The sequence below is a fragment of the Trachurus trachurus genome (genome assembly GCF_905171665.1).
Source record: "Trachurus trachurus genome assembly, chromosome: 19".
NCBI lineage: Eukaryota > Metazoa > Chordata > Actinopteri > Carangiformes > Carangidae > Trachurus > Trachurus trachurus.
Genome location: NC_139913.1, coordinates 885,001 through 906,201, shown reverse-complemented (window position 1 = coordinate 906,201; position 21,201 = coordinate 885,001). Strand labels below are relative to the sequence as shown.

At 44.0% G+C, this 21,201-nt stretch overlaps 1 protein-coding gene across 5 annotated transcripts in view; it reads left to right on the top strand.

Moving 5' to 3' along the window:
* Positions 1-789: 789 nt before the first annotated feature.
* LOC311002854 (transcription factor COE3-like) overlaps positions 790-21,201 on the top strand; it is a gene marked incomplete at both ends in the record, with an annotated part of 58,788 nt that continues 38,376 nt past the window's right edge. For all 5 annotated transcript variants that reach the window (XM_083994413.1, XM_083994412.1, XM_083994410.1 and 2 more), the window contains 6 exons: positions 790-911; positions 4,161-4,317; positions 4,437-4,500; positions 5,197-5,252; positions 8,525-8,598; positions 13,007-13,075. In XM_083994413.1, coding sequence (XP_083850539.1) covers positions 790-911; positions 4,161-4,317; positions 4,437-4,500; positions 5,197-5,252; positions 8,525-8,598; positions 13,007-13,075 — 542 coding nt within the window. The remainder of the gene's footprint in view (positions 912-4,160; positions 4,318-4,436; positions 4,501-5,196; positions 5,253-8,524; positions 8,599-13,006; positions 13,076-21,201) is intronic.

The window sequence follows — 21,201 nt, the reverse complement described above, 5'->3', positions numbered from 1 at the left end:
TCTCTCTCCTCTCCTTATATGGTGAGGCCCCGCCCCCCTGCTGTGATGTCATCGGCTTGGAGGAAGACCCGTGGGGTTTTTGGGTTTTGGCGTCCAGTCCTGTGGGGCCGCAGGGCTGAGAGTTTCTCCTCCGCTCCTCATCCCTCCATCACCAGCCTACTCTCCTCCTCCTTCTCTCCTCCTCCTCTGTTCCTCCTCCTCTGTTCCTCCTCTCCTCCTTCTCCTCTTTGGGGAAAAGAAAAAAGACACTTTGCTCGCGCTTGCTCTCGATTCGCCGTCCGGACCCGGCTTCTCTTCTCTTTTCCCCTTCGTTTTTCTCGTCCTCTGAGGATTTTATTTCTTCTCTTCACTTTCCTTTTTTTTCTCCTCCTCCTCCTCCTCCTCCTCCTTCTCCTTCTTGTTTTTTTTTTCCTTCGCGCCGCCGGGTTTCAACATGACGGCCCAGACGGAGAATTTTACAAAAAAAATCCCTAAAAATCAGTGATTTTTTTGCCGCTCAGAGTGAAAAGTTGAATTAAAATCTGAGAAACAGACACAAAGTTCAGCAGCAGAATAAACTCCTGCTCCACTTCCTTCTTCCCTCTTCCCTTCTTCCTTCTTCCCTCGCTCCTCTCCGGCTGCTTCCACACTTCCACTTTAAACGTTCCTGACTAAATCCTCCTTCCACCTCCTCCACTACACTCCAACTCAGCTCAGCTTCTTTTCCTCTACTGGCTGGACTTTTCTTTTTCCTTCCTCCTGTTTTGTCCCGGCGGTCGGAGAGTCGGAGCGTCGGAGCGTCAGTCGGGAATGTTCGGGATTCAGGACAACCTTCCCCGCGGGGCCACGGCCGGCATGAAGGAGGAGCCGCTGGCCGTCCGCTCCTGGATGCACTCGGCCGGCGTGGTGGACGCCAACACGGCCGCTCAGAGGTAAATAAACTCAACTCGCCTCACCGCCGGCGGCCCAGAGGAATTCTGGGAGCTGAAGTCCCAACGGACAAACAAACGGCCGCGCAGCCGGAAAACCGCTCACACCAGACGGAGACACCGGGAAAATCTGTCCCAAGGAGATTCTCTCTATTTAATCAGATATTTCTGCTGTTTTTAAATCCAACATTTAATTTGTCTTCCATCTAAATTTATATATTTTTAATATAAATTTCACTTATTGATGAAAAATATCAGACGTCATTTAAAGATTTTCAGGTTTTCAGCTGAAACTAAACAAGAGAAAAGTGTTAAATGTTTGTGACATTAAAGCAAACTGAAGGAATTCTCACAGTCAAAAATCTTTTATCAGAAGAATTAGACAAAAAATACTTTGACTCGTTTCACCTTAAAAAAAAAAAAAAAAGTGAATTTGTTCCAGATATGAAATTTAACAATAATAATAATTCTTAAAAAAAAAAAAAGAAGAGTGAGATTCACTCTGATATTTATCTGTTATTAATGTGGATTCTCTTATTTCTATAAGATGAAAATAATTTAACAGATTAAACAGAGAGCGGAGCGGAGCACGGCTCAGGTTGGTTCAACATGAAGCAGCAGCAAATACAGAGTTTAACAGAGTTTAACAGAGTTTAACGGTGACGCTGCTTCAACTTAACATATTATAATAATTACATACAATTAGCAGAATAAATAAAATGCACATTATAATTTAAATTGATGTAAATTCAATAATTAATGAGGTTAATGTGTGTGAGTGTGTGAAATCCAGCTCAGATGAATTTAGATTTTTCTCTCCATTATCAAACAACACGGATTAACCCTTTAATATTTAATCATGTGTCAAATCATTAGAAACGTGTTGGAGAACGAGAAAAACAGAAGAAACAGAAACACTCGTTACCATGAACTCACTTTTATTAAAACTCATATTCACAACCTCAGGACGCGCGTGTGTGTGTGTGTGTTAATGTGTGTGTGTGTGTTAATGTGTGTTAATGTGTGTGTGTGGAGCGTGTGTTAGCGGCGCCGGGGTCGGAGCTGCAGTTTGACTTGTTAATATGAATATTTATAAAAGCTGACATGAAGCGGTGTTTTTCCTCCTGTGTGAGTGTGTGTGTGTGTGTGTGTGTGCATCTGTGTGTGTGTCTGTGTGTGTGTGCGTGTCCGTGTTAATGTGTGTGTGTGTGTGTGTGTGTGTGTGCTGCTCCGACATGATTCATTCATGTGAGGTTAAAGCCCGGAGCGCCGTGTCCCGTCTGACGGACCGGACGCTCTCTGGTTCAGCACCGTTCACCTGCTGCTGCTGCTGCTGCTCCGCTCTCTTCACTCTCTATTTATATACATATACATATATATTATTACTATTTATATAGACAGATATTGAAATAAATATTAGAGTTAATATTAATATTAATATGATTGTTGTTTTAGTTGTTTTATATTTGACCCGGCTGCTCGCTGTGTGATGGGATGTGGGAGCGAAGCCGCTGAGGAGCGTTTGGTTTTAGCCTCAGGTCACACGAAGCCGTTAACCCCAGATTCCTCTGGTAGCTGAGAGGTTTTATTTTATTTTATTTTATTTTATTTTATTTTATTTAAATTAGAACAACAAATCACAGAAACAAGAACAAAAAAAAAAACCCACAAAATGATGCGTTTGTAATTTTAACATGAGCGGTGAAACCTCCCCGCTCTCCTAACTCCACACACACACACACACACACACACACGTCCTCCGGCTCAGAAACCGTCAGAGTGTGAAGCGTTTTCAGTCCCACAGAGACACACAACCACACACACACAACTACACACACACACACAGACACACTCTCTACCTGCAGCCAGGTCACAGGTCAGAGGCCGAACGCCAAGGGGGCGGAGCTAAAGCAAAAGGTTTAAACCCAGATGAACCGTTTCTGCACTTTTTATACTTCGTCTCATCACAGAAACACACTCGACATCTGACTCATTTAATTTTCAGTTTCTGCACGGCAAAAATTCACAATCTTTCCAAGAATATTTGTCTTATTTCTTGTCAAAATGTCTCATTTCTAGTCAAAACTAATCTCTTTCCACTTAAAACAAGACTCATCACATTAAAAATGAACTTGTTTTTAGATCATTTTCACTTGTTTCAAACTAATTTTCACTTGAAATAAGTAGAAAAATCTGCCAGTGAAAGTAAGTTTTTTGTGTTTGTAATAAGAAAGAAAAACTTGCTCCACTATCAGATTTTTCTACTTATTTCAAATGAAAATCTGCTTGAAAGAAGTAAAAAGAGTCTAAAAACAAGCTGCTTTTTATGTGATGAGTCTTATTTTAAGTAGAATGAGATTAGTTTTGACTAGAAATGAGACAAATATTCTTGCTAATATTTTGAGTTTTTACAGTGTATATAGTGTTAATGTTTTACTTATATTTCCTTTGTGCGTCATTCTTCTCATTTACATTGTTAATAAACGTTGTGTCATTAATGAAACATCATTTTAATCGTTATGACTCTAATATTCTGTCATTTATTCTAACGTCTCTGTAGAAACTCTTGTGTTTTCTGCCCTACAAAGGCAAAGTGCAGCCGAACTGAGAAAAACAGCTTTTAGTGTTTTTCATTGTCAGGTTTAAGCATCAAATTGTGAATGAATAACTACCAAGTCTCTAACTGATTAGATAAAGGTGGACTGGGTTAAATCTATTTTGTAGTTTGTCTTTCTGACCAATTTTGACCGTTTTATGGCAGATATGGCACTTTGCCTTGGTTTTACTCCAGTGGAATCACAGAGTAAACTAGAGAATGTATTTCCTGAAAGAAATACGGGTGAATGCTGAAAGTTGAATGAGCTGAATAAATTGTTGAAACAATGTTGAATTAAGTGAAGAAATTGTTGAAGATACAACACTTTGCCTTGGTTTTACTCCAATGGAATCATAGAGTAAATTATGGGATGTAGGGAGTACAGTTACTCTTTACAGATACTGCACGTTGCCTTGGTTTCACAGAGCTTTTTTGGATGGACAGCAAAATAAAAAGCCCAATAACTCTGGAAATTTTAGCAGAACCAATATCAACTTCTACCAGATTGAAGAGAATATACCTTTACACTTTGGATTGGTCAAAAAAAAAGAAAAAAATTGAAAAAATGCAGAAACTGCACTTTGCCTTTGTAGAGCAGTTTTAATGTGATGTCTTCAGGTCTTGACTGGGTGTGTTTGGTTTGTCTCCTCTCACAGCGGGGTGGGGTTAGCGCGCGCTCACTTTGAGAAGCAGCCGCCGTCCAACCTGAGGAAGTCCAACTTCTTCCACTTCGTGCTGGCGCTGTACGACCGGCAGGGCCAGCCGGTGGAGATCGAACGCACCGCCTACGTCGACTTCGTGGAGAAGGAGAAGGTGAGGAGGAGAGGGAGGAGCCGGGACGCGGATCTAACGCACCCACGACGAGAGTGAGGTTGTGTTGAGTTTCAGTCTGACGTGTGTGTGTGTTTGTGTGTTTGTGTTTGTGTGTCTAGGAGCCGACGGGAGAGAAGACCAACAACGGGATTCACTACAAGCTGCAGCTGCTCTACAGTAACGGTGGGTACGCTGGGTTCACCGCACGGCTCAGCCCACAGCGCAGCCGGGTGGAGTCTGTACAGGAGCTACTGGATCAGATCATACTGTTTTTTTATTTTTTATTTTTTAATTTAAAGGGACAACGAGGAGTTTTGTAAAAGTGAAGTGTTTCCACTCTACATTTATGAGCCTCTGCACCGTGAAATTCTTTGACCGGTGCAAGACAGACTCATGTTTTCATTCATCAAGAATTAAAGTCAGAGGTTGGAAGACGATCACATACCGTCGTAGTTCCCACCATAAACGGAGATTCGGCGGCGTTATTCTCATGACTCGCCACGAAACCGAAAGTAAAGAAACGCTGGTCGGCTCGCCCAGCATTTCCACCACCACTAATAATAACAAAATAACCATAGAGACAAAACCATAGATTTATCTACAATGGACCATTAACAAGTGGTAACGTAGATTCATCCACATTAATATGAGACTTTTTATAACCAAATAGAAACTCCTCGTTGTCCCTTTAACCAGGCAAAAATCACTAAGAACAAGTTCTTATTTGCAGTGATAAAGTGACAAAAAGCACAAGCTTCTTGAAGGGAGGGGGAGAGAGGGCTGTAAAATAACGTATTTGTTAAAAGTATTTGTTAACGTGTGTGTGTGTGTGTGTGTGTGTGTGTGTGTGTGTGTGTGTGTGTGTGTGTGTGTGTGTAGGAGTGCGAACGGAGCAGGATCTCTACGTCCGACTGATCGACTCCATGACCAAACAGGTGAGATACAGATTATTGATTATTGGGGCTAAAGGCTGTGAGTCGTTATGAATCAGTTTAACGACGCCACACACACACACACACACACACACACACACACACACACACACACACACACACACACACACACACTCCCTCTCTCTCTCCCGGGCGTGCGACACCACAGACAGTAGATCAGATGCTGCTGAGTGTCTGTGAAGCTGCAACCATCTGTTACAGCTGCTTCACCTCCACACACACACACACACACACACACACACACACACACACACACACACACTCCACTGATCAGCACGCAACTGTTCCGCGGATCGTTGATGGGAGAAAAAAAGTTGTGCGAGTCGTGTGGTAACACTAGAAAAAAACACTCGTGCATCACCGCAGACGAATAAACAGACAGTTAAACAAACAGCTTTATGTCACACAACAACGACCAACAACCAACAACAACCAGCAGGCGTGTGTGTGTGTGTGTGTGTGGTTGTCCTCTCTAGTTGTGTAACTGACTGCAGCTCCAGTGTTTTATTCTGTAGGAGTGAATGTTGCCGTCATGTTAAACCAGGTTTGTCGTAAACCTGCTGCTCTGGACCGGTCTCTGCAGAGCGTTTCTCTCCTGTCGTTTTAGTTATGACGGAAAATTATGAAGTCATGCAACCCCTGACCAGACTGGACCAAACTGGATCAAACTGGACCAAACTGAACCAATCTAGATCAAACTGGACCAAATAGGTCAAACTGGACGAGACTGTGCAAGGCTGGATCAAACTGGACCAAACTGAACCAAACTAGACAAGACTGGATCAAACTGAATCAAACTGGACCAAACTGAATCAAACTAGATCAAACTGGATCAGACTGAATCAAACTGGACCAAACTAGATCAAACTGGATCAAACTGGACCAAACTGAACCAAACTAGATCAAACTGGATCAGACTGAATCAAACTGAATCAAACTAGATCAAACTGGATCAGACTGAATCAAACTGAATCAAACTGGACCAAACTGAATCAAACTAGATCAAACTGGATCAAACTGAATCAAACTGAACCAAACTGGATCAGACTGAATCAAACTAGACTAGACTGGACCAAACTGGATCAAACCGAACCGATCTAAGGGCGCTTTCACACCGCTAGTTCGATTATTTGCTCCGCACCAGACAGTAAAACAGTTACATTGTAGCTACAGACTGCAGAGTGGAGCGTTCACACAGCAAACCAACTAAAACTGGTCTGAATGACGTTTCCTCATCTTCCGGTAGAAACAAGCACCAATTTGGACTTTCACAATGGAGACAACACTGTACAACACTGTACAAATAGCGCGATACAGCTCATAGATGTACTGTTTATTAGCGGCCAAGCACGACCTCTCTCTCTCTCTCTCTCTCTCGCTCCCTGTGTGGTTGTGTGTGTGTGAGTGTGTGTGTCCAAGAGCGCGGTGCAACCGTACGTGAGAGAGTCTGCAGGTGGAGGGGCAGACTGGCAGAGATGATAGATGGTGAAACGCGGTTTATTTTTTTCCATGAGAGACTGTGTCCCAAACACACCCCACCTTTCAATGTAAATACACCAGTAGACCTGAGTTGGTCCAGGTCTCGGTGCGCTTGATTTGGTGCACACCAGAGTGCGATTGATGCTTTCACACCGACGAAAACAAACCGAACTAAGAGCTTTTGGTACGAATGGACCGTTTAGTGCAAAGCGCCCAAGATCAGACTGGAGCAGACTGGACCAAACTGAACCAAACTAGATCAAACTAGACCAGACTGGACCATGTGACCAGTCCTGGTCTCCAGAGGATGAACTGGGATGTTTTTCCTTCAGTGTAGTGACATGTTCGTCCTGCAGGAGGCGCCGACACATCTCCTCTGTGATGGAAACAGTCCAGTCAGCACTCCACTCCCCTCCTCCCTCTTCCCTCCCCTCCTCCCTCCTCTCCTCCTCCCCCTTCTCTCCCTCTGTTGTTCACCGTGACACTAATGGAAACCAGCAACAGTTGAGGCATTTAAACTAACGAGTCATTCAATTAGTGTGGTTTTAACGAGCGTGGCCGTCGGGCGTCGTTGGGCTGGTTTGATCCGCTCCGTTCCAGCTGTTCTTCAGGCTGCAGCCGGAATCAAACACTCACTGCATCAAATGTTTGACTCTCGGGCTAATGGATCATAATGGCTCATAATTGAGACAAATGAAATGAAATGCACCTTTACTTTACTTCACTTGTTGTCACCAGTGGTGTAGTGGGGATTTATTTTTTTTACTGGGTGGACGGACGCCATCGAAATACAAAATCTGTGACGTCATTGAAATAAATATATGACGTCATTGAAATACCTGTCACACAAGATTTTAGTGTCACTGAACAAGAGGTAGCCTAATGTTCAATTGTTATCCAGCCTAATGCCATTGTCACAATCATTCACTCCAAAGACAAAGTTTTATCATCTCTACCCTGGGCCAAAATTTAAAAATTGGTAGAAATGGAGGGCCGGACTGGTTGTTTATTGAGAACTCATTGAAATGACCTTTTTGCACATATTGAACCTAAAACTGACAAAGCCTGTAAGTTATTGCATATAAAACAACATCATAATTATACATTTAAAAAACAAAAACAGTTGCATTCATTTCTAATGGCTCTATCTGCAGCTTTCCATGGTCATTTCTAGGGAGAAAAACCCCCCCATTACTTTTCCGCTGTTTTGATACCCCTCCACTGCAAAAACTCAAAATCTTTCCAAGAATATTTGTCTTATTTCTTGTCAAAATGTCTCATTTCTAGTCAAAACTAAACTCTATAAGACTCATCACCTAAAAATGAACTTGTTTTCAGATAATTTTCACTTGAAATAAGTAGAAAAATCTGCCAGTGAAAGCAAGTTTTTCGTGCTTGTAATAAGAAAGAAAAACTTGCTGCACTATCAGATTTTTCTAAAGTGTCTAAAAACAAGCTACTTTTAATGTGATGAGTCTTATTTTAAGTAGAATGAGATTGTTTTGACTAGAAACAAGACAAATATTCTTGGAAAGATTTTGAGTTTTTGCAGTGTCCGCCTGGCCATGTGGATTTGTTTACAACGAAGCCTGTGAAAAATCAATACAGGAAGCGGTGAATAACGTTACGATGTTACGATGTGCACCCTCACGTCCAACGACCACTACACCACTGCTTGTTGCTGCTGCTGCTGCTGCTGCTACTGCTGCGGGAATCGAGCAGGCGATCGGCACCTGTCTCTGTCTCTAATGACTCTACTCCTGTGTGTGTTTCAGGCCATCATCTACGAAGGCCAGGACAAGAACCCCGAGATGTGCCGGGTCCTGCTCACACACGAGATCATGTGCAGGTAAGACCACACCTGGACCTGATCCCTATCCACCACTTTATTTTCCCATGATCCATTGCGTCACACCACAACGGAAGTGGGATTTAGTAGCATTCTAGCGAGCGGCTAACTGGAAGGGTTAGCCACCGGTGTAGATACCAAATGTGGGGGCTCCGGGCTGCCAAAACCATTTTGACTAAATCTGATGTTTGTTGAGTCTATAAAACGAATGATTGAACAAACATTATTATTTCTGTGTGCACGTTTTTGTAATTAGTCATGGTTATCGTAGTTGTTAGCTTTGCTGCTGCTGACAGCTAAGCTAACAGCAGCAGCTAAGCTAACACCAGGACGTCAGCTGTTAAAACCCTCCAGTTGTGGGACACGACATGAAACTACTCCAGTTAGCTCAGTCATGTTGGAACTAGGATATCCGCTGGAAGAAATATTTTTTCATGGAGCGTTTATTGGGTTATTTAAGACACTGCTAACGGCTAACAGCTAACGGTTAGCCCACCTGGTCTTTATAATCTCACTTGGTCCCTATAATCTCATCTGGTCCCTATAGTCTCACCTGGTCCCTATAATCTCATCTGGTCCCTATTGACCCCTTGCAGCTACGTCACAATTAGAACGTGACGCGAGAGGCGACACCATGACGGACGGCAGAAAGTGCTCAGTGATAATGTACTGTGTATGGGTGCCGTCCAACAATGTGGCTCGATCACTTCACACTACAACCTCACAGCATTATCACTTATTTTAAATAGAATATCTACTCATCCGTTGCAATATATGTTTGTTTTTTTGTTATTCGCCGTAGAATATCTCAGTTTTCTGTGCTTTTTCCACTGCTAAGGAGCTAACGTCAGTCAGTGCCACACTCCCCATACAGCAGCTGCTGCTGCTAACTACAGTTAACAGACCTGGAAATTAAAACCTGGTCCGACCTGTGGGTGTTTAAGACCTGACCCGACGTCTGTATAATTAGTGATCATTCTCTGATTAAACCCGGCTGACAAATAAAAGAAAACAGGAAGACGTCTTCGTTGTAATCGCCGCGATCCGCCGGCGGGCGGCGGCAACTACGTTGTGACGGTGCTATGTTTAATAGGAGCGTTAGCTGTTGTTAGCCACAGCATGTAGCTCAGCTAGTTAGCTTCAACTGTGTTTACATCGACTATACACTCACTGTAGATAAACTAACTTATAATGGCATCGATAACGTGTCGGTATATCTTCGCACTGGTCCTGTTGCTCATGTAACCCCGCTGCCAGTGGCCAGCCCCCGGTTCTTAGCTCTTGACCAGCAAGGAGTTGGTGCTTGGGACCAGTTTTAAGGACCAATATCCGGTTTTTAAGCAGTGGAAAAGCAAAGAACCGGTGCTAGTCAGGCTCTGGCTCCGAACCAGCACTCGAACCAGCTCAGTGGAAAAGGAGGGGAAACCCTACAACCACGGTATGTCACAAAACTATAACGCGCCCATTCAATTACATTGACGTTCACTGTTCTTTTGCCGTCCATCATGGCGTCCGGAGCTATCGCGAGTGGAACGTGACGTCACGTGCAAGGGGTCAATAGTCTCACCTGGTCCTCATAATCTTACCTGGTCCTCATAATTTCACTTGGTCCTCATAATCTTACCTGGTCCCTATAGTCTCACCTGGTCCTCATAATCTTACCTGGTCCTCATAATTTCACTTGGTCCTCATAATCTTACCTGGTCCCTATAGTCTCACCTGGTCCTCATAATCTTACCTGGTCCTCATAATTTCACTTGGTCCTCATAATTTTACCTGGTCCATATAATCTCACCTGGTCCTCATAATTTCACTTGGTCCTCATAATCTTACCTGGTCCCTATAGTCTCACCTGGTCCTCATAATCTTACCTGGTCCTCATAATTTTACCTGGTCCCTATAATCTCACCTGGTCCTCATAATCTCACTTGGTCCCTATAATCTCACCTGGTCCCTATAATCTCACCTGGTCTTTATAATATCACCTGGTCCTCATAATCTCACCTGGTCCCTATAATCTCACCTGGTCCTCATATAGTCCAGTAATTTTAAAACAATAAATGGGGCCAACGTTGAACAAGTTGCAACAGAATCAAACTCAACTGGTTTTGTATCCTCAACATGTCCTGAGTGCCCTGAACAATCCCATTAGGGGAAAGTTTAGAAAAAGACCCAAATATAGCCCATTCTTACCATTATGTTTCTCACGTGAATAAGGTAAAAAATTTTAACCTTTAGATATCTCCATGAAAATTACTGAGTTGATTACTTACATTAAGACAAACAAAACATGTATCACAAGTTTTTTGAAATTCTTTGTTAACATGAGCAAATTTGCATACATTTGCATAAATTCCACCGTTTTGACGGCACATGTATATATAAAGGTGCTGTGGTGGTACCAGCATGAAAATTGGAAGGAGCTGACTCCAGAGGTTCATAAAGGGACCTGTGTATTGTCTTGAAATTTCGGTCCAAGTCACAGAGTTTACTTTCACTTTCGTCAACTTACTAACTGTAGCTTTAAAGGGACAGTATGTGAGATTTACCCCCATCTAGCGGTGCGGTTGCATGTCGGCACGTATTCTTGCTGTTGCGTTTACGTAAACTCGGGCAGAAGTCAGAAAAACAACACACGCTGCATGTATCAGGATAAACAAGCCTCTATGTAAACAAACGGTCCGCCAGCACGAGGCAAAACAATACAGGCGTGACAATATGTTGTCATGGTGATGTCGTATTGTTTACCTGACCCACGTTTTACCGGCTTTCTCTCGTCGAGTAAAATAACATCCAGTCGGTTTGCCGACGGCGTCACTCACGGCGTCATTCAGGTGTCTGACTGCACCTGAAGGCAACACCAGTGCCTCCGTCCTTCCTCACACTAGCTACACGGTGGTGACAGTTTTAACAGGCGCTGTCTGGAAAACTTTCTCCCCGAGCCGAGAAGCTCCGGCGGCCCGAGTTTGAGGTTACTTACAGCCACGGTGACACTGAACGTAAAACATGGCGATTCAACATGGCAGAGAAGGTTCGGTGAACCCCCCCCTGTATGTTTGTAACGACTTGTAACATCTTATTCTAAGGTACGAGAAAGCGCTCGTTTGTATGCGGGCGCGATTCCACTTCAGTGAAATACGTATTTATGAAAGACATATTTGATTTTTGTCAATAAAAAGCCAATAAAGTCCCATACTGTCCCTTTAATGAGCTAGGGTTAGTTTAGGCTACCATGTAAAACGAGTGCTTCCTGCAGCAACGGATTCAAATCCAGTCCATGTCCCTTTCTGCAAGTCCTTCTATCTCTCCACCCCCCTTTCACAAATATCTCTCTATCTATCATTGAAGGTGAAAATGCCAAGTATTTTTTTTTTTTTAAAGAACTGTTCAATCAAAACAACCATCAAAAGATAAGTTTCCCTCTCCTTAAGATAGGAGGCGGAGCATGTCATACCTGCTCTACTATCTTGAAAAATTGCAGTCATCTTGAAATTTAAAGTGGTTTCTTGTCGAGTGACCGATGGAGTCAACTCATTCCAATTTTCATGCTGGTACCACCACAGCACCTTTATATATAGATGTGCCGTCAAAACGGTGGAATAATTTATGCAAATTTATGCAAATTTGCTCATGTTAACAAAGAATTTCAAAAAACTTGCAACACATTTTTTTTTTGTCTTAATGTAAGTAATCAACTCAGTCATTTTCATGGAGATATCTAAAGGTTAAAAATTTGACCCTATTCATGTGAGAAACAATTAAAGGGACAATGAGGAGTTTTGGAAAAGTGAAGTGTTTCCACACTACATTTATGAGCCTCCGCACCGTGAAATTCTTTGACCGGCGCAAGACAGACTCATGCTTTCATTCATCAAGAATTAAAGTCAGAGGTTGGAAGACGATCACATACCGTCGTAGTTCCCACCATAAACGGAGATTCGGCGGCGTTATTCTCATGACTCGCCACGAAACCGAAAGTAAAGAAACGCTGGTCGGCTCGCCCAGCATTTCCACCACCACTAATAATAACAAAATAACCATAGAGACAAAACCATAGATTTATCTAAAATGGACCATTAACAAGTGGTAACGGAGATTCATCCACATTGATATCAGACTTTTTATAACCAAATAGAAACTCCTCGTTGTCCCTTTAATAGGTGTATGAATGGGATATATTTGGGCCTTTTTCTAAACTTTCCCCTAATGGGATTCTTCTGGGATTTTTTTCCCTCACTCAGGACATGTTGAGGATACAAAACCAGTTGAGTTTGCTTCTGTTGCAACTTGTTTTGCAACCTTTTTTCATACAATGACTGGACTAATAGTCTCACCTGGTCGTTATAATCCAACATGGCCGTCGCTCTGTAGGAACAGCAGTAACCAGTTGTTATTCTGTGTCTGTCAGTCGCTGCTGTGATAAGAAGAGCTGTGGAAACAGGAACGAGACGCCGTCAGACCCCGTCATCATCGACAGGTAACACACACACACACACACACACACACACACACACACACACACACACACACACACACACACACACACACACACACACACACACACAGACACACACACTTTGTATTATCATGCAGTGTGTGTTGATCTCCTGAATGTATTTCACGCTCTCTCTCACACACATTATTTTAATAGCAACATATTTCTCGTGCCTGGCCGGTGTGTGTGTGTGTGTGTGTGTGTGTGTCAGTGTGTTATTATAATTCAAAGCTGATGTATAAATCTGTGTGTTTATAATTCAAATCAACATGTCAGAGTGTTTCTGTGGTGATATTGTCGTCGCGGCGACAGAGACAGAGTGGTACAGCTGATACGTCCCCTCACGCCGAGACAACGAGGACGGACGTGTGTGTGTGTGTGTGTGTGTGTGTTTGTGTGTGTGTCAGGTGAGTGGAGGAAACTCAGTGAGCAGTTTAAGACTCGTTCAACCGTCTCAAAACACAGTAGAGAAGAGACATGTCCATAAAGACTAGAGGACAGTAGTTGTGTTTCCATCAGCTGTTTAGATCATCTAGATGTATCGCATCGGATAATGATGATGGAAACGCTGTGATTCAAATTAAAGCAGAAGTAAGCTGAATGTTTGTGTTAATCTAAGTCTTAAATAGTTGTATCTTCCGACAGCAATCACTTCTATAGAGTCTGAAACACGGGTCTGTCAGTCACTCTGCTCTGCTCTGAGCCCAGGAGAAAACTTTCCTTGCTGGGTATACCCCCGCAGCCCCCGCGAGGCGGGGGGGCCCCCGCATGCCGTGGGGGCCCCGCCCCCGCCCGTTAAGCCGGGTTTCCACCGAATCAACGGCATTTTTATTTTTATTTTAATTTTTTTTTACATCGCAACATGGTTCACGTCATGATAACTATTGTATTTTGGCCATTCAAGCTTCCACAGTCCATAGTTCTCCTCTTTGTTTGATATTTCAAGAGACTTTTGGTTAAGTAACCATGGATAGCTCCTAGGCAGGATTGTTCTGCTGTGTTCCGTCACCCCCCCCCCCCCGCCATCGCCGCCGTCATCCGCGGCGGACGGCCGCGGGGGGGCCCCGCACGGTTACGTTGCGGCGCTGTTTCCTTGTATCCTACAACCTTTATCCAATGAGGAGAGAGAACGGCATAAAGGGGCAGTCCTCTCTGTGTGTGCAGCCAAGGGATGCGCCTGAATGTGGTGACGTAGGGACGAGGACCAATAGATCCATGACGAGGACGGGGGCTGCTAACTCCATCTGCTGACAGGAAGTTAGACAAAACCACCGGATCGCTTACTGATAGCTTTAATGAAGTCTGTGGCGGCCGCGACTCTCTCTCTCACTCACACACACTCACACACACACACACACACACACACACACGGACAGGTCGCAATGTGACGGTAATAAACATAGCCTATGCGCCAAATCTCTCTAATGTGTTCAAAGTCCGTAGATGGAAACACACAAGATTAGAATTTCTTTTAATGAGCATTTCCCAGTGATTCAAATCACTTTGGATGGAAACACGGCTACTGTCTCTGTCTGTGCTTCAGTCCTCCCTCCTCCTCCTCCTCCTCCTCTTCCTCCTCCTCCTCCTCCTCCTCCTCCTCCTCTTCTTTCTCTTCCTCTTCTTTCTCTTTTTGTCTTTTATTTCTCTCCCCCCTCCTCTCTGCTGCTCCTCCCCTCCCCCTCCCTCCTCCCCCCTCTCTTCTGTCCCATGAGGAATCATACGCTCTCCTCTCCTCTTTTCACCTCCCCCTCCTCCTCTCTTCACCCCTCCTCCTCCTCCTCCTCCTCTCTTTTCGTCCTCCCCCTGAGTATTAACCCCCCCCCCCTCCCCTCTCTGTCTCTGTGAGGGGGGAGGAAAGGGGGAGGAGGAGGGGAGGAGCAGTAAGTGGATGGATGTGACTGCAGCAGCGTTTTGAAAAGAGAAGTGGTGATATTACAGACGCTCTCTCCTCTCCTCTCTGCTGCTGGTGAAATGCATGATGGGAAGGTCTCCTGTGTTTTTCGGCGGCGTCCAGTGAACAGGAAACATGTCAGGGTCAGACTAGACACACACACACACACAGACACACACACACACACACACACACACAGCAGAGCCGACAGTAACACACTGTGATGTCTGATCAGTGGAGTTCAGACTCTGATCGATATGTGAGTAAAGTAAAGATCAATATCATCGATAGAGACGAGCAGCATCGTCACCGGGACCGACGGCAGCGTCTCACATCCTGAGTCCCGTCTCCTAGCAACAGTCGTCAACACTACGGCTGTGACGAGATCTCGCCAGATTAAAAACGTGGCGATATTATATTTCTGGTTGAGTGAGAATCTGTCTGGTGGTCACGGGGTCCAGAAGTCGGATGAGGAAAATAAAAAGTTTTGCATATATTGTTTGCACTTTAAAAAATAAATATTTAATTTAATTTATTTCATCTTAACTTTTACATTTTTAACATTTAGTTTCAACTTGTGTAAAGAGGATCAACAGTTAAAAGCTCCTTGTGTTTAGGTCATACATGCAGGGTTACAAAACATTTCAAAATGCACCTGCATTGTTTGGTGACTCAGTTACTGTAGTTTCCGGAGCTCACCTGAGTAGAAGCCGCACCAGATACATTTTAAAAGAAAATACAAATATAGGCCGCACTTGAATATAAGCCGCAGGTTTTTATGTTGTAACATTAGATATTTCGATTTATTGACTCGGCCCGATTCGACCCAACCCGACTCGATTCGACTCGACCCCCCGTGGCGCTACAGGGTTACTTTTGCTTTTCCACCAGAGCTGGTTGGACCCTTTCCCACCATGTTGAAACCCACTAGGAGCCACAAAACCTGCTGGACCACTAAAGATGCGTTCACACCGGACCTTTTCTTTTTGTTGCTGGCGACGAGTTTACATATAAAGTCTATGCAAACGGGCGCCTGAGCAATTATTCACTGCAGCTCCGAGCAACAGAGCGAAAAATTGCTTGTCGTGAACGCGGCTATAATCCACCTGCAGACGTCGGGTTGATCCGGGCTGAAGACGTCACTGAAGCCGTTTTCCCACTAAAATTAGCGGGTCGACGCAGGTTTTTTAAACGCGGGTCGACCCGCTAACAACACACAGTGTCATGCCACAGCCGCCCACCGCGGTGTGTGTGAGTCCGCCGAGGCAGACGAGGTGTCTGGCTGACCTGAGCACCAGGACCGCGGAGGACAGAGAGTCTGCCGCGGCCGGATGACGGTTCGTCCGTGGCACAACACGTCAGTTAAACAGACTCTCGCTTGTCGGTGTTGTGTGATCTTTTGATCCCAGTCTCCAATGAGAGCAGAGCGGAGCAGAGCTTTGTTTTGGTGATATGAGACGTGACCTACCTGATATGAGCCTGCCTACGTGGCGTCACGTAACGTTCAGTGTCATCACGTAAATTAGCGGGTTGACCCGGGTCTGGCGTTCCCACTGCAGCCGATCAGAGCCGAGCCGATTAAAGGAGATTTTAACCCGCGTCGCTTGATGAGTCGTTTGACCCGCGTCGCTTGATGAGTCGGCTCGGTGCCTTTCCCACTGCCACCAAAAGCCGATTGTTAGCGGGTTTAAACGGGTTTTTTGACCAGTGGGAAAGGGGTATTAGATTTTCAGATTGCGAACTCTCATCTGTGAGACGGAGCGATGGTTACTGTGGTTACTGTGGTTACTGTAGTACATGTAGGTCAGGATGGAAACACCTTGTTCTCTGGTCTCCTTGGTCGCCCAGACACAAGAGAGGGACTCTCCTGAACTAGATGGGAGAGTGTCATAGTCCTGGTTCTGGTTCTGGTTCTGGTTCTCGACCTGGTTCCTGTTTGTATCCAGAAGGTTTAGTTGTTTAAATGAGACCGAGTGGTTTTATCCCTGAGGGTCTGGTGCCACAGGTTTCATTTTTTTTTTTTTAATTTATTCCATTCATGGTTTACATAGTACACATGTTTGCGCATATTTACATACTCGTCTATCTGTCTTTTCTTTGTTTCCCTTCTTTTTCTCTTTCTCCTTCTTCTTTTATCTTTTCTTTTTTAAACATTCTCTTTAACTGAGACATACTTGTGCAACTTTTCAGTTCCTTGCTTTGTGAATGCCATAGTTTTACACCTGCAACAGAAATACACATTTGTTTTAAGTTTAACCTTGCAGCTTCAGTCTGTTTTATCCTCTTCCTCCAGTTTGAACAAGTTCTGTAAATGTTCTGGTAATGATCTGTTCTTTGCTTATACATTATTTTGACATTATACATTACTTTCTACATGATGTTGAACCTCGGTGTGTGTAGATGTGTGTGTAGGTGTGTGTGTTGGGGGGTCGGGGGGGTCCGGTGTCTGAGCCTGAGAGACTGTGAGACTGTGAGAACGCTGCAGGACGATGATCTGGGTCTCAGGTGAGATTTGATTCGTCTCTTCTTCTGTTTGTAGCTGATGATGATGATGATGATGATGAATCTGATGATGATGATGATGATGATGGTGGCGGCGGTGGTGATGAAGGTGAAGGGACAGCTCTCATCTTTTCTCACTCGGCTCTGAATACCAGATGTGAGAACATTTTTTTTTTTTTTGGAGTGTGCAGCGGGGGATTATGGGAGGACGAGCTGCTGTCAATCACGTTGCGGCGTAGGTGTGATTCCCTCTCATGCTGCAGGTCGGTCGGGATGAATCTCATTACCGCCGCGCTGCAGGGTGACTGACAGCAGAATAATGTTGGGGGCCCCCGGGGGCCCCGCACGGCTAAATGTTAAATGTATGAATGCATGGGAGTCAATGGAGAGATGAAGTGTAGCTGAATATTTTTTTTTTTCTTCCTGGGAAACGGTCACGGAGTGAAGAGTGTGACCCTGAACGCACCATGAGCAGAGCTGATGGAACCAGAGCTGCAACTATTCATCATTTAATCCAACAATAATCAATTATTAAATTAATCTTCAACTATTCTGATAATCTAATAATCAGTTTTAATAGTTTTTTAATAAAAATCCAAAATTTCAGCTTCTTAAATGTGAATATTTCTGGTTTCTTTGTTCCTTTAGGACAATAAACTGAGTCTCTCTTTGGTTTGTGGACAAAACAAGACATTTGGTAACACTTTATAACTAGTAGGCTACACACTATTAAGCATTAGTTAAGCATTAATAAATACTGAATTCATCATTTATAACACATGAATGCTCATTAGTATGTAGTTTATAAATACAGTTAGTGCTTATAAATGATGAGTAAAACATTTTAACTACATACTAATGAGTATTCATGCGTTATAAATGATGAATTCAGTATTTAAAGCTTAACTAATGCTTCATAGTGTGTACTTAGCCTATTATAAAATGTTACCAGACATTTGATTACATCATCTGGTGGTTTGATGTTTTATTGACCAAACAACTGATCGATTAATGGTTTAAAAAATCGATAATGAGAATAATGGTTAGTTGCAGCTCTAGAAGGAACCAGGAACATGAAGCACGTGACTGAGAAACATCCAATCAATCAATAAATGAGTTATCAATTAAAGGGAAACGCCAATTTTTTTTTTTACATGTCTTGCCTCACTCCCGAGTCCATGACCAGCAGATAGACACCATCCTTTCCACTGTGCGTGCAGTAACAAGGGAGATAGAGCCGTATCGCCGTAATTAGCTTAGCTCAAACACTGGAAGTGTATGGGTAGTGTTAGCCTGCCTCCACCTAAAGTCGCTAATTAGCTTAGCTCAAATACTGGAAGTGTATGGGTAGTGTTAGCCTGCCTCCACCTAAAGTCGCTAATTAGCTTAGCTCAAACACTGGAAGTGTATAGGTAGTGTTAGCCTGCCTCCACCTAAAGTCGCTAATTAGCTTAGCTCAAACACTGGAAGTGTATGGGTAGTGTTAGCCTGCCTCCACCTAAAGTCATCAGAGAAACTCTTCAGCAACTCTAAACGGAAACCGGCGGGCCGATCTTGGTCTCAGAGCTACAAAACTCTCCGGTAAGGCATCTTGAGCGGTCAAATGCCGCTAACAGGACGAGATCGGTCAAAACGGAGGGTTCAAGCAAAGACGCTTTATTTTGGTTCAAGCTAGCTACATCGAGGGTAGGTTAGCTTCCTGTTTCAAAGTAAAAGCACAAATTCTATCGTCATGGTTTTCTGTATGTAAAGGGTAATGGGTGTTTTATTTTGTGAAAGTAACCGGAAGTGCGTTGGTCACAACGGCTAGCTTGAGTAGCGCCGAATTCGTCCTAACAAAATTGTAAACAGCCGGTATTTAGACAAATTAACGACACACTGCTGATCTAAACGGCTACTTTCTCTCCTAAACATGTTTGAAATGTGGATAAAGTGATATATTTACAGAGTTTAGAGCTAAAATGAAATCAGCTTCTGACTGCTGGTTTCAGCTCAGGTAGGAGGCAGGCTAACACTACCCATACACTTCCAGTGTTTGAGCTAAGCTAATTAGTGACTTTAGGTAGGAGGCAGGCTAACACTACCTATACACTTCCAGTGTTTGAGCTAAGCTAATTAGCGACTTTAGGTAGGACGCAGGCTAACACTACCTATACACTTCCAGTGTTTGAGCTAAGCTAATTAGCGACTTTAGGTAGGACGCAGGCTAACACTACCTATACACTTCCAGTGTTTGAGCTAAGCTAATTAGCGACTTTAGGTAGGAGGCAGGCTAACACTACCCATACACTTCCAGTGTTTGAGCTAAGCTAATTAGCGACTTTAGGTGGAGGCAGGCTAACACTACCCATACACTTCCAGTGTTTGAGCTAAGCTAATTAGCGACTTTAGGTGGAGGCAGGCTAACACTACCTATACACTTCCAGTGTTTGAGCTAAGCTAATTACGGCGATACGGCTCTATCTCCCTTGTTACTGCACGCACAGTGGAAAGGATGGTGTCTATCTGCTGGTCATGGACTCGAAAAAAAAAATGTTGGCGTTCCAGACAGACGGAGGAGTCTCAGCTCTGATCCTCCTGCTACAGTGAAAAAGAGTCTGTTGCCCCCCCCCCCCCCCCCCCACCCCGGTGTGACAGGCTGAGCTGTTAGAGGCGACGTATCGATCGTCTTGTTCATCATTAGACATCAGACGCTCTGATGGAGCAGACACACTCTGACTTTACAACCAAATCTCTCCTCCTCCTCTTTAACACCACACACTGATCCCCCCCCCCCCCCCCAGCCCCTCCTCCTCTCCTCCTCCTCCTCCTCCTCCCCCCTCCTCTCCACCTGAAGGAGGGATGAGTGACAGACGGAGGGGATAAAAAACGAGGGATGAAGGAGACATGAAGTAAATCTCCTCCTTCTAATTGGTATTTAACAGGTGTTTCCCCGTGTGTGTGTGTGTGTGTGTGTGTGTGTGTGTGTGTGTGTGTGTGTGTGTGTCTCTGTGTGTGTGTGAGAGAGAGAGAGAGAGAGTATTGATCGTCAGTAAGCGTTGCCGGTAGCGACGCATCACTATTGATTAACAATTTAAAAAGAGAAATGTGTTTTAATGGCTGCTCCACACACACACATACACACACACACACACACACACACACACACACACACACACACACACACACACTGCTGGAATTTCAGGACACAGCTGTACGTTGCATCAGATGGACTAATTAACTACTAAGGTCTCTCTCTCTCTCTCTCTCTCTCCCAAACACACACACACACACACACACACACACACACACACACACACACACACTTGAGTGGCAGCTGTGTGTGTGTGTGTGTGTGTGTGTGTTTGGTTGTGTTAACGAGCCGTCTGTTAACGAGCCGTTCAGCTCAAAGACAAAAGGAAAACACAGGGCGGTCGTCGTCACGGCGACATCGTCTGTCAGTCAGCTGTTTGATGATGATGTCATGATGACCTCACCTCCAGTGGATCAACCACCTGATTGGCAGATGTTAAATATTTACATTATATCTGAATATTTAATGTTGTTTAGTTTTTTTCAGCTCATTACATATTCACCTATAGCAGCTCATTACAACTAAAGGGCATTCCACCCAAATCTGTGATGTAACATGTGAAACACCTTTAAAGGGACATATTATCTACCGTACTTTCTGGACTATCCACAAGTTTTCCAACGTCATCTATGTAACATCGTA